The sequence below is a fragment of the Myotis lucifugus genome, unplaced genomic scaffold, assembly GCF_000147115.1.
Source record: "Myotis lucifugus unplaced genomic scaffold, Myoluc2.0 scaffold_19, whole genome shotgun sequence".
Lineage (NCBI taxonomy): Eukaryota > Metazoa > Chordata > Mammalia > Chiroptera > Vespertilionidae > Myotis > Myotis lucifugus.
In genome coordinates, this window is record NW_005871067.1 from 3398939 (window position 1) to 3412988 (window position 14050).

Consider the following 14050-nt stretch of genomic DNA (forward strand, 5'->3'; position numbering starts at 1 on the left):
CTCCCTTGTTGCTTTCTAACCTTTGTAGAGGGATAATACTTTTTCTATTGTTTTGTTAAGTCAGACACAAAATTTTATGTTAACATTTACAATTCTGTGATCTTTATGACAGAATTTGGATGATGTTGTAGTCATCCTGACAGATCCAGGAAGTATTAAGTGTATTCCTTATCTGCTGATGACAAATTCCATTCTCTTGAGACCAGAAACGCAAGCATTACCCTGAGCCTCTAGAAAGTGCAGGATCTCAGGACACACAGTGGAACTACTGCCGTTTCAACAAAACTCAGAAATTGCCATGCACACTGAGGAACACTGATGTAGTATCCTTGACTTTTGAGAAGTTTAACCATTTAAAAATATCTGACAACTCATGCAGCCCTGAAATGTGACAGCCATTTTGCTACTGTTGTATAGCTCTAGAAAATTAATGTTGGGCAGTGATTCTCAAAGCTAGTCCCTAATAGCATTATCATCTGGGAACTTAAGAATGAACATTCTCAGATCCACCCTTGCCCCACTAAAGAAAATCTTGGGGTGGGATCCAGCAACGTTTTTTGTTTTGTTTTGAAAAGCCCTACAAATAGCCAGCTGTTTTGACTGAGTGGTTGAGTGTGGACCTATGAAGCAAGAGGTCACTGGTTCAATACCCAGTCAGGGCACATGCCCGGGCTGCAGGTTCGATCTTCAGTACAGGGCATGCAGGAGGCAGCTAACCAGTGATTCTCTCTCATCATTGATGTTTCTTTCTCTCTCCTCCCCGCCCCCCCTCTCTAAAAATCAATAAAAAATATATATTTTTAAAAAAAGCCCTACAAATAAATCTGGTTTCTACTAGAGAACCCCTTACCTATGGGTCAAGAAAAAAATCTAATATATGTAGGCTAAATGCACCACACACCAAAGCATTTGTTATTGGAACTTTAGGATTTTGAAGTTAATTTTGGTTAAAAAAAAAAAAAGTGCCCGGCCAACATTGCTCAGTGGTTGAGCATTGACTTATGAACCAGGAGGTCATGGTTCAATTCCCGGTCAGGGCACATGCCCAGGTTGTGGGCCCGATCCCCAGTGTGAGACAGCTAAAAAATGACCTCTCTTATCACTGATGTTTCTCTCCTCCCTCCCTCTCTGAAATATATAAATTTTACAGTAACTACTTTCCATTACAGAATTTTATTTTCTAGTCAGTGTAAAGATACTGGTTCGTTGAAGATAATTTTATTAACTTTCTGAACATTAAATTAATAAAATATAAAATACAAATTTAATACTCATAGAAGGACGTGACATGGCAATTGTCTCTTTCAAAAATCTTACTAAAAACATTGACGTCTTCAGGTTATCCTTTCAAACAGTGGTTCTCATGCTTGGAGGTGCAGCAGAATCCCCTGAGGACCAGTGAAAGTGACTGCTGGCCTCGCCTGCATGTGATTTGGGCCTGAGGTTCTCATTTCTACAGAGGTGGGGGGCTCTGGTCTGGGAACCACGGCTTTTTAGTATTAACATATTTATCCCCTCAGGTCCTTAATCTCTATATGACCTCACAACAAAATGCCAGTCCTAGAAGTAAGTGAATTATTGAATAATACTTTATAGTTCAAATAGACTAGTTCGATGCTTGAATATTTTTAGGTCTGCTGCTCAGTGACTCAGCAAATTATTTTCTTTGTAACAGAATGCTTGTAAAGACATGGGAGGAAAAAAGCCATAAACCAATTGTATTTCATTTGTGAGTTTATTACTCCATATTAGCAATGTATACATATAGGAGCAATAACACTTAACATTTAAAAAATTAGGCCTCGTGGACAAATTTTCTATGGTTTAAATATCGGAATAGAGCAAACTTTACGTTTTTGGTTTTATTTTATTTTAAAGATGTGTACCTACTCCTTGTGTGGTCTTTCTGGTTAATGTTGTGAAATATTATGGTAGCAGCCCACAAATACAGAACAACGGACAAACCTCCTTTTCAACTCTTTGTGAATGGGAACCACTGGAGGGATCTTTACCCCCGGCAATTTTGGGTCAGTCTCCAGGATAAGGAGCTATTCAAGAAGCCTGTCATTGTTATGAGAGAAAAATCATGTTTTTACTAAAGCATATATCTTGGCCCAAGGAAAGTAAATGGGCGATATGAGTAAGGCAGAGATATGTTGTAGAATAATGGAAATTATATTCTTACAAGTTAAACTGATTTAGATTCCAACTGGGAGTCCTCTGGGAACTCAGGATGACAGATAACTATTTTCCAGTTTTGTAACTGATTTAATTGTGAGCCCTCTTTCATTATAATTTCCAGCTTAGTATTAGGGGTCCTGTGTACACGGAGGTAGTATCCAGCCCTAGAGATCCCAGAAGTATTATATGTTAGCACAGGATGGAGGAAGCAAGGTGTATTCTATCAGCCATCCTCTGAACTGAGCAACATTTAGTTTGAGATGTTTATACAGTATTATGCTATGAAACATTAACTGTATGAAAAATTTCAAAGTTCTCATTTTTGAAGTCAATTTTGGCTATTGTGGTATATAAAGGTTTGGCAAAAGTAGATTTATACTTTTCAGTTTCTCCCAGTTTTTACTCAAAGTCTAGACTTTCATGGTAAATGGTTTGTAAGGCCCTTTCACCGTTAATATTCTGTTAGCAATAACTTACTAGTGCTAACAGTGTAGCTAGTCGGGTGTGGGTCAGTGGTTAAGCCTCATCCTATGAAGCAGGAGGTCATGGTTCGATTACCAATCAGGGCACATGCCCAGATCCCTAGTGGGGGGAGTGCAGGAGGCAGCAGATCAACGATTCTCTCACATCGATGTTTTCATCTCTCCCTCTCCCTTCTTCTCTGAAATCAATAAAAATATATTTTTAAAAATAATAAAGCTAACAGTGTAATGCTGAGGATTTAAAAAGCAGCACCTGAATTCCAAATTGCAACCTCCTGACATTCCACTGAGTAAATCCCACAAATTTAAGAATTCAGATGGAATGACTTGAGAAGATATTGTATGAAATTAAATAATTTCATATTCCTGGACTGAAACCAAACTATTTAACTGTAGTCCATCATTTAGTGAGTGTTACTAGGTACTTTTCTTTGGTACTAAGTATTGCAGATAAAAGAATGTGTAATGTGCTGTCTATAAGCCATACTCAGAGCAGATCTAAATGGTGTAGTTAGGAAGTTAAGTTGACTGAATAACCCAATTATGTGTCCTTATGTCATTATACATTGGAAAGGAGGAATGGCTGAGGAGTGATTTTTCTTTTTTTTTTTAAAGATAAAATTCGAGCAAAAAACTATTACTAATTGCTTTTCAGGTAGTCTGGCCAAAGAGGAATGCATCCCATTTGTGATGACCTGCTTAGTCATGAGATCACCTGTGGTTGAAATAATAAGCTCAGGTATGTGTTCTGTGTTATTTATACACATTTTATACAAGGAGATTGATTTGTTTTGACCTGTAGTACTAAGCCTATCTGTATACATTTTGGTAAGTTAATACTTAGAAATTGATTTGTTTCCCAGAAAAATCACTGTTCATACCATTTACATATAAGAAACCAGAACTTTCAGCATTTTCCACTCAGGGACAAGTATGTTTTTAGAGAAGCTATTGTTCTGAGCAACTGTATTAAATTATGTACCTCTACATGTGTTCCAGTTAGCACATCTGGCACTGACTCAAACTTTCGTGTTCTCTGATCCTGGTTCAGTTGAAATAACTCACCCATTTTCCCCCTGATGACTTTTCATAGCTCATTCTTATTTCTCAGCCTAAACTCCTAAAGGAACTGTCTTATTTTCTACTCACTAGTAGTTATGACCTAAAAGAAATTTTCTTAAAAAGCCCATTCCTCTTATATGTACTGGACCAAGGTACTGTTGACCCCCTCCCCCTTAATGATCTTATGCACTGTTGCTAACTCAAATCTCAATTTTTTTTCAAAAGCTATGAAATCAGATACAGTACTAGTACAAAATTTAGCTAAAAACTACACATTTGGTATCCACATTTATTTGGGATACAAAGAAATAAGAAAGACCAACATTTTGGTACTTTAATGAGAAAACTAGGAAAAGGCGGTTTCAGTATGTAAAATAAAAATGGCTGTCTGAATTGTAAACACAATGTATAGTAGGGTCTAATATGTGACATTCTGAAAATTTTATTAAAATTATAACTCACAATTATAAAACTAATCAGGAACTACATTTTAAACATTTCTATAATCCAGACTGAGCTTGATTTATTAGTTTTCCAAATAAGAGTTTTATCTATGGAAAAGTTCATAGGAACAGTAACCCCACATGAGGCAAAAGCTGACAAAACTGGTCTGGCCTCCCAGGATTCAAAGTAAGGGCACATGTAATATTTCTTTTTAGGCCTCACAATGTTCTGGTTGATTTCTTAAGGTCTGATCTTTTCAAATAAAGGATAACTGGAAACATCCAAAGATGTCCTTCCAACTTGGGATGTGTGGCAACTACATATCAAAAATAGATCAGACCTTTTTGCTCCAATTTCAAGGGGGGGGGGGGGCAAATTCACACTTTATTTACAGAAATTCACCTGGGGTAGTAGAAAATTTCAAATTAAAAAGAAAATTTCAAGTTAACAAAGAAAGTAATTTTTTTAAATAACCCTGTACCATTCCACATTGTGGAAAACTAAGTATGCAGTTCAGACACAACATCAACTTCAAAGCATTGGCACAAATACTTACATTTCTGTATTTTATAATATATTACATAGAACACATCATGTCCCACATATAACAGATGATAGGCCTTAAACTGCATGAGGTTTGCAGATCAAACTTTAAATTTGAAAGTGTTAGCCGTGCCAGAATTCCAAACTGCTTGGAAAGGAGTATTTAAAAATAGGTCTGAAAGCCATTCCATCCCAATTCTCTGTTTGATCATTGCAGCTGCACTCTGTACGCACCTATTAGCAATTTCACCTATAGGAAGCAAAAAAAAAAAAAAAAAGAATGCATATGGATCAGCACAGAGGTAGTTCTCTTTTCTTAGAAGAGGGGAGAAACATACATGCCCAAGACTAGTTCCTCTTATTTGCAATATTCCCAAATTGGTTATCAATGTAAGTGGTTAGATTATCACTATTTTAATAAAAAATCCAAGTGCTGCCCTAGCCGGTTTGGCTCAGTGGATAGAGCGTCGGCCTGCGGACTCAAGGGTCCCAGGTTCGATTCTGGTCAAGGGCATGTACCTTGGTTGTGAGCACATCCCCAGTAGGGAGTGTGCAGGAGGCAGCTGATCGATGTTTCTCTCTCTTCGATGTTTCTAACTCTCTATCCCTCTCCCTTCCTCTCTGTAAAAAACCAATAAAAATATATTTAAAAAAATCCAAGTGCTTATTATTTGATTTTTAGTTATTATATTTAACTAGAGGCCCGGTGCACAAAAATTTGTGCACTCGGGGGGAGGGGGGGGCGTCCCTCAGCCCAGCCTGTGCCCTCTTGCAGTCTGGGACCCCTCGGGAGATAACGACCTGCTGGCTTAGGCCTGCTCCTGGGTGGCAGAGGGCAGGCCCAATCCCTAGGTGCAGCACCTGGTCGGGCTCAGAGCAGGGCCGATTGGGGGTTGGGGCACCGCCCCCTGTCACACTCAAAGCAGGGTCGATGGGGAGGTTGCGGCACCACCCCGTCACACACAGAGCAGGGCCCATCAGGGGGTTGGGGCGCTGCCCCCTGTCAGAGCAGGGCCCATCAGGGGGGTTGGGGCTCCGTACCCTGTCACGCACAGAGCAGGGCCCATCAGGGGGTTGGGGAGCTCCCCCCAGTCACTCACAGAGTAGGGCCAATAGGGGAGTTGGGGCACCGCCCCTGTCACACACAGAGCAGGGCGTATCAGGGGGTTGGGGTGCCGCACCCTGTCACACTCAGGGCAGGGCCGATGGGGAGGTTATGGCTCTACCCCGTCACACACAGAGCAGGGCCCGTGGCGGGGGGTGGGGTTGGGGCGCCACCCTCTATCACCCACAGAGCAGGGCCGATCAGGGGGTTGGGGCGCCGCCACTGTCACACACAGCAGGGCTGATCAGGGGGTTGTGGCCCCGCCCCGTCACACACAGAGCAGGGCGATCGGGGGTTTGGGCGCTGCCCCTGTCACGCTGATCCCGGTGCTAGGAGGCATATTACCCTTTTACTATATAGGATAGAGGCCTGGTGCACGGGTGGGAGCCGGCTGGTTTGCCCTGAAGGGTGTCCTGGATCAGGAGATGATGGCTGTTTGCAGCTGGTCACACCCCCTTCAGGGTGGGGGTCCCCACTGGGGTGCCTGGTCAATCTAGGTGAGGGGCTGAGGGCTGTTTTCAGGCTGGCGGGTGATTGAAGCTCCCAACCGCTCCTTTTTTTCTTTTTCTTTTTTTATTCTGGGCCAGCTTTAGCTCTGAGGCTTGGCTCCAGCTCTTAGGCCTTGGCTGCTGAAAGCAGGTATCTGGTTTGTTTGGGTTCTATAATCGAAACACTGTATCAACTCCAACTCTGAGATCCCGGCTGGCTGAAAGCAGGTTTCTGGGGTTTTGTTTAGCTTCTATATTTGTAACAATGTTTCAAACTGCAAGCTCAGAGGCCGGCAGCGGCAGGCGGGGAACGTTGGAGTCCTCCGTCACTGAAGCAAGCAAGCCTCATGTTTGCTTCAAGCTGCCTGGCTGCCGGCCGCCATACTGGCTGGCAGTTAATTTGCATATCGCCCTGATTAGCCAATGGGAAAGGTAGCGGAGGTACGGCTAATTACCATGTTTCTCTTTTATTAGATAGGATACTTGTACTATTATACAGACACCAGCTTCATTTTACAAAGAGAGTTTATTGACTAGCCTAGCGACATAACATATGGCAATTAAATACCAAAGCCAAGACTGCTATAGAGACACAATATATTTTATATCTGCCATGTTTTACATTCATATTGCACTGACTTCTACCCAAGGGAGCACAGGTCTCTAGGACAGGCATACCAATAAGCCACAACATGATAAAGTTACCTAGCATAACAATTTGAATAGGAACAATAAAGATGAGGAAAGAATTCTCACCTTAGCAGAAGGTGCTTCTGTCAACCTTATAAAGAGTTTATTGAGGCCTGCAACAGGGCTGAATGAGTAAACAAAATGACTATCCTAGGGAAAGAGACCAAAAAGGGTCAGTATTTCTTCCAACATCTACATCTAGAAACAGCTAGGCCAAATCTGAAAAGACCAGAAACCTTTAAGACTCTGTAAGTTTTGTATTTGAATTCATGAGGTAGTAAGCTGTGATTTCTTTAATTTCCCTTGACTTATTAAAAAGTTACAAATGAAAAAACAATATCCAGGTAAATCTTTATGATTAGAATGCATCCAGTAATATACAGCATGAATGTTAGGAAAGAGTTCTAAATGTGACCAAGGAATCATGCATTAAGGTTCTTCAAGGGCATTTTTTATATTAACACGTTAAGTGCCCGGTCAGTCACCAGTGACTGACACTATACTTTCCGTCCAGAAGACAAAATAGGCTGGGCACTTAACGCGTTAAAAAGGAAGGTCTACAGCCACTATGTATTTTTATTTTAAAATATTTGTAATAAAAATACAAATTTTAGCATAATGAAAGCTAAAATTAAGCATAAACTAAGCCAGTGATGGCGAACCTTTTGAGCTCCGTGTGTCAGCATTTTGAAAAACCCTAACTTTGGTGCCGTGGCACATATAGAAATTTTTTGATATTTGCAACCATAGTAAAAGATTTACATTTTTGATATTTATTTTATATATTTAAATGCCATTTAACAAAGAAAAATCAACCAAGAGAGTGAGTTTGCGTGTCACCTCTGACACGCGTGTCATAGGTTTGCCATCACTGAACTAAGCACAAATACAACAGTAGGACATTGGTTGTATTTGATTATTTGAAGCATGAACAGGTATACTTTTCTTCTTTGTTGAATTTCCTGTAAGTGAATGTTTATAATTATAATGGTGGGAAAGGCATAATATTTAAATTCTTATATCATAAGAATTTATATTCTGTATGTTATTTTTGACAAAATTTAGGATGATTACAGGTTATTGCCTCATTTCCAACAACAGGTTTACTGAATTATAATTAACATTTTATTAAAACATAGCCATTTAAGTCATCTTTTGATTAGAAAAATGTACTTTTCAGTAATGAACTATAGAAAAATCTTACCAGAAAAACAGGAAGTTGAAATTTATCATTTAAAATTACAGCTTGTACACTACATGGTCCACAGAGTCGAGCAATAACATCTTTACCCAAAAAATTCGCATGGAAAATGAATAGCAGGATGCCAGAGCCTGAGCAGGAGAGATGCACACACAGATTTTTAACCCAATCCTTGAACCTCCACCTTCCAGTACCTAAGGGAGGAGATGAGGTGGGGATGGGTAGGGTAGAAGAACAGACACAACTTGTGTGCCATGCCCACTCTCTCCTCCCTAGTGAAGGACTCCTCCAATTTTCCAAACCACAACTCCTGTTATTTTTTGTCTATGTATTTCCTACTGATAGCTCATGGAACGGACTTTTTAAAATGTGCTTTTCTGCGGTAAAATTATTTTATTTTAAAAGAACTGGCATTTGCTGAATGCAAATGCATAGATATCCCTGGAAGTAAACCACTGGGCATTCTATGGGTTTGAGTGATTTTCTGTTTTCTTCCACATACTGTTTTGCCTTTTCCAAATTTTGTGATTAATAGAAAAAAAAATCTCATTTTGGAAAAAAAAGTTAGCATGAGATTTGAAAAAACTCAAGAACACAGACAACAGTGTGGGATTGTGGAGGGTGAGGCGGTAGGAGGTGGAGGAAGATATAGATAACTGGTGATGGATGTAGACTTGGGGTGGTGAATACACAATACAGTGTACAGATGATGTGTTGTTGAATTGTGCACTTCAAACCTGTATAACCCAATAAATTCAATAAAAAGGAAAAGTTAAAAATTAAAAATAAAATATTCTACAAGGTTAATTTTGAAGAAAAGCTGTTCTTTTTAAAGGAAAAGTTTATTTTTAGAGAGAGAGGGAGGGAGAGGGAAATTGTGAGAGTGAAATATCAATGATGAGCTGCCTCCTGCACACCCCCAATGGGGATCAAGCCCACAAATAGGGCATGTACTCTGACTGGGAATCAAACCTGCAACCTTTAGGGCATGAGACTATGGCCAACCAACAGAGCCACATTTGCCAGGGCCCCTTTGCTTTCTTTATTCTGGTCCCAGGGAAGTAAGGGCACACCTTGTCAAACTATTTACGGTTTGACAGTGATTTTGCTTTCCAGCTTTATAATGAAAACTGACATGAATAGTCAATGCCAAGTTCACCAAATAGTGAATAGTTATGAATGGCTATCAATTATTGATAGGGCTACATATTCATTTTACTTATTTAAACAAAACAAAAAAAGCCAGAACCCAGCTTGCTACGTTTAGGAAGAGACTCAGCTTTCTGTACGTATGGCATCTGTGTCCTAGAGAAGTCATGGTGGCCAGGAAGCAGAACTGAAGTTTCTATTTTCTGCTTTTAAAATTTATTAAAGGGCAGACATATATTTTTTCTTTTTAAAAAGCCAAGACTATTATCAATAATAAAATCCAGAAGAAAAAAGAAATTGATTCTGGGCTCAGAACGTAAAAATTCAAATAAAAACTAGTATAATATTAAGACCAAACTTCCATACTTTTTAAACAAGTTCTACAACATGCTCTGTGGACCCCTCAAAGCCACCTGGGATGGTAGATTTGGTTTCTTTTTTTCTGCCAGAGCAACTCTGTTGATAACTGTTTTACATAATTATTATACTAATAGAATTTTCTTAAGATTTGTTTAAAGAATGAGTTCTAAATCAGTTAACAGCTATAGTGTCATATTTCAAACAGAGAAAATGTAAGCTTACCTTCTGTTATGTTCTGTGGAGGTTTATAATTGAAATCCATTGAAAAATCTGGCCCCTCACAGAGACGATGACATGCTATTGGAAAAATTGGTTCTAGAAGAGCAAGGCGTGCTTCAAAGTAATCCTTTATCGTTTCTTCTGCTACTCTTGAAAGTCTAATAATAAAGTATGTAGTAAGAGTTAATATTAATGTAAAAAAGAATCATGAGCCATAAAATTATAAAACTGTTAAATCCAGATCAACCTTAAAAATAACATGCAATTCCTTCATCCCTCTACTCTGCACTGGGCACCTGACATGCCATTTGTCTTTCTTACTGTCTGTCCTCTCCCAAGGATTCCGGTTCCATGAGGGCAGTCCTTACCCCCACTGCTCTCTCCATCTCCCCAGCAGTCTGAAAAGTGCCTGGCAGATAGTGTTCAATAAATATCTGTCTAATAAATGAATGATCAATTTGGAGAATCAGAAATGAGAATTCTGTTAAAAAATAAATCCAAGAATTGGCACACACACAAGCAGTCAAATAAAATTCAGAAAACTTTTTTTCAAGATTACTTTATTCCTGCATTTTCTCAATTGTTTCTTCCTTATGTTTGCCCTTTTCTTTTTTTTACTTGGTGAGATTTGGCTTTACACTCAAGGATCTTTTTGTGATATTTGTCCAGATTTAGCCTAGTGATAACCACCTTGCTGGGGTGAATGACTAAGATTTCTACAGATGGCAGAAACTTAAAGTATTTTGCCAATTTGCTGCCCTTAGTCATCCTTTTGGATGGGCATGAATTGAACATTGTACGTCTGCCTCAACTCTTTGAAAACAGGAGAATATGTGGAAAAATGCATTGAAATGATTTTTATGGTTTTTGCTCTGGTCAGAAGTCACAAAGGAATTAAACTTCATTTCTGGATGCTGCTGCTTCAATGATGGCTGCAAAAGGGCAGAAACTATCTCACTAAGAAGGTAACCAACTCATCTGGTTTGCCCAGCATCCCCGGAATCGCTCCATGTATCATGCAAACCAGGAAGGCTGGTCGACCTACTTGCAGGCTATCTGGATCTGTTATCCATGTGAACAAACTGAGATGAGCTGGCTTCCCAGGATTCCATGTAGCTATAAATGCTGGTCAGTCACACACAAATTATTGGTTGGGCCCTGGCTGGTATTGCTTGGTGGGTAGTGTGTTGGCCCACACATGGAAGGGTCTTGGGTTTAATTCCTGGTCAAGGGCACTTACCTGGGTTGCAGGTTCAATCCCTGGGCCCGGTTGGGGTGCGTGTGGAAGGCAACCAGTCCATGTGTCTCTTTCACATGGATGTTTCTCTCTGTCTCTCCCCCTCCCTTCCACTCTCCAAAAGTCAATGGAAAAATATCCTCGCCCTAGCTGGTCTGGCTCACTGGATGGAGCGTCGGCCTGCGGACTGAAGGGTCCCAGGTTCGATTCTGGTCAAGGGCATGTACCTTGGTTGCAGGCACATCCCCAGTGGGGGGTGTGCAGGAGGCAGCTGATCGATGCTTCTCTCTCATTGATGTTTCTAACTCTCTATCCCTCTCCCTTCCTCTCTGTAAAAAATCAATAAAATATAAAAAAAAGAAAAATATCCTCGGGTGAGGATTAACAACAAAAATCAATGTATTAACAAAAAAATAATGGGTTGGGCGAGGCTCTCATCAAAGGCTGTTAAAGGGGGCACACTCACTACGCACATATTCCTTTATTTTGACCTTTGCCACCTTTTTTGTCTCCTGTCCAAAACTGACCTTACTTTCTGCTTAGAATATAGATCTCCTACACCTGGAATTGGAGTTACCATCTTGCAGACATGAAGACCCAAGTCAGATTCTAACTATGGTGGATGAGAAAGAGAGGCTATTCCTGCCTAAACTGCCTACTTCTATACTTGGTTATATGAAAAATAAACACCTTACTTGTGTTAGCTACTGTCTGTGACGTTCCTATTATGTGTTGCCAAAATAAATGTCTTAGAATTCTTTTGAAAAAGAATGGGTAAACTGTGAAGCATCTGGACAATGGAATGATCCAGCATTAAAAAGAAATGAGCTATAGAGCCCGGAAAAGACATGGAGGACATTTAAATGCATATCAGTAAGTAAAAGAAGACCATCTGAAAAGGCTACATGCTGTATGATTCCAACTATGTGAAATTCTGGAAAAGGCAAAAATATGGAGACAAGAAGATCAGTGGTTTTCAGGGTTTAGTGGGGGAGAGAGGGATGAATAAAGTGGAGCCCGGGGGGCAGTGAAACTATTCTGTGTGATACTATGATGGTGGGTATGTGTCATACATTTATCAAAATCCACAGAATGTACAACACCAAGGTGAACTAACAAACATGGACGATAGGTTCATTAACTGTACCACGTTGGTAGAAGAGGTGGGGGAGGCTGTGCATGTGTGGGGGCAGGGGTTATATGGAAGATCTCTTGTACTTTCTGCTCAATGTCACAGTGAGCCTGAAAGTGCTCTAAAAATTGTGTCCATTAAAAAACAAGAATGAACTAAAATTTAAGAAAATGTGAGCCAAATTAAGAGCCTAGTCAAGATTTTAAGGAGATGCTTCTAGATTAAGTCTAAAAGTTTCTAAGACCTCAATACCTGTAGAAAAGTAATTCATATGCCACTTAAATCTGTGATCTTTTTAGAAGAGAAGCCCATTGGGACCTCTACTTGATAATCTTTTCTGAGCAGTTACATATACAGACCATTCCAGTTTTTGTCTTTTGTATGTGTGCACGTGCGTGTGTGTGTGTGTGTGTGTGTGTGTGTGAAAATAATTTAGATAGAGGGCCTGCTACCAGAGGGAGATAAAATTATAGTTTAATTTAAACTAATGTTTGATAGACGGAGGAACCTAGCAAGGCCTTTCTTTCTTAATCCTCATGAGGATATGGTTTTTTATTTTGGGGGAGGAGAATGGGAGAGGGAGAGAGAAATATCAATGTGAGAGAGAAACATCTATTGTTTGCCTCCTGTACACACAGGAGGCAATTGGAAATCAGACTCACAACCTAGGCATATGCCCTGACTGGGAATCAAACCTGCAACCTTCTGGTGTATGGGATGAATGATTCTTTAACCAACTGAGCCACGTTGCTAGAGCTAGGCCATTCCTGTTTTGATGTGTCCAGCCCTGTAACTTAAGTATGGCACAGTCACAGAGCACTTACGTGTCTAAATGATTCTTCAGCAAGTCGTACACCAACACATTGTTACACTGCTTTGCAAAATACATTGCGCTAGTTTGGTGCTTTGACAAAATATTGCAGTCAGCTCCACATTCAATTACAAGTCGTACAATATCCAAATTTCCTCTTTTACAGGCCTAAGTCCCAAAAAAAAAAGGAGCAATAATTAACTAAAGTTAACTACCAGTCAGTGTTTGTCCCTTTCTTCACACTTGAGACAGCCTGGGAGCTCTTTGTGAAGAGAGGGAAAGAAGGTTGGAAAAAACCTCGAGTTGGGTCTCCCAGGGTATTAGAAACGTTTACATAAACAGGAGGGGTCCAGTACAGAAATCTGTGCTACATTCAAAACGATACCTCTATCCCAACCCAGAAGAAACACCAGGCCTTTTTAAGCTCCACTCTCCATCCATGTCCTGTTGTCTTATTAGGAAAGCCCTGGGAATCTAAAGTGCCTCTTAGCATCACAAAATCTCAGAATTTTCCTAGTATCTGCTCTGAGGAGACTAACAAGCATGCATACATGTCTAAATTTAAATCCAGAATGGCCCTGAGTCACACTTTAAAGACCACTCTAGAGTATCTGTTTAGAACCCACTTGGTGATTTCTCAGTAAGATAGTTTTAATTCATTCTTTGAATGCTACCTCTGCTTTAAACATTGGAAAATTTACAAACATAATGGAAAACAAATTCAAAAGTAGGGGTCCTGAACAAAATATTTCCACAAGCCACCAATGAAATGGATTCTCTATATAAGAGCGGGGTTTATTCTCTTTGTGTAGAACCCTAAAACTGATGCAGCACGCGGGCCAGGCCTTTAGAATACCGAATTAGAAAGCAGATTCAGGCAGCCCACGGTGCAACAGGCTCATCCATAAGAGCACCTCAGCGTTAAAACCCGGCATTAAATCAACCA

The 14050-nt window shown here is 40.0% G+C and overlaps 1 protein-coding gene and 1 long non-coding RNA gene across 13 annotated transcripts in view; one reads left to right on the forward strand and one right to left on the reverse strand.

Moving 5' to 3' along the window:
- The window catches only part of MPHOSPH8 (M-phase phosphoprotein 8), a 79261-nt gene that overhangs the window by 8091 nt on the left and 57120 nt on the right, over window positions 1-14050 (reverse strand). For 3 of the 12 annotated variants that reach the window (XM_023751153.1, XM_023751160.1, XM_023751162.1), the window contains exons 10-11: window positions 13118-13272; window positions 9928-10082 (exon numbers count right to left, since the gene is read on the reverse strand). In XM_023751153.1, the coding sequence (XP_023606921.1) occupies window positions 9928-10082; window positions 13118-13272 (310 nt within the window). Of the gene's footprint in view, window positions 1-4708; window positions 4963-6812; window positions 7215-7767; window positions 7958-8199; window positions 8934-9927; window positions 10083-13117; window positions 13273-14050 lie in introns of those variants that run through there. The other 9 variants (XM_006085481.3, XR_002828426.1, XR_002828427.1 and 6 more) reach the window with 9 other exon arrangements.
- LOC111825260 lies at window positions 1067-13026 on the forward strand. Its single transcript, XR_002828428.1, has 3 exons — window positions 1067-3402; window positions 10805-11052; window positions 11705-13026. It is a non-coding gene; the product is annotated as an uncharacterized LOC111825260 (long non-coding RNA).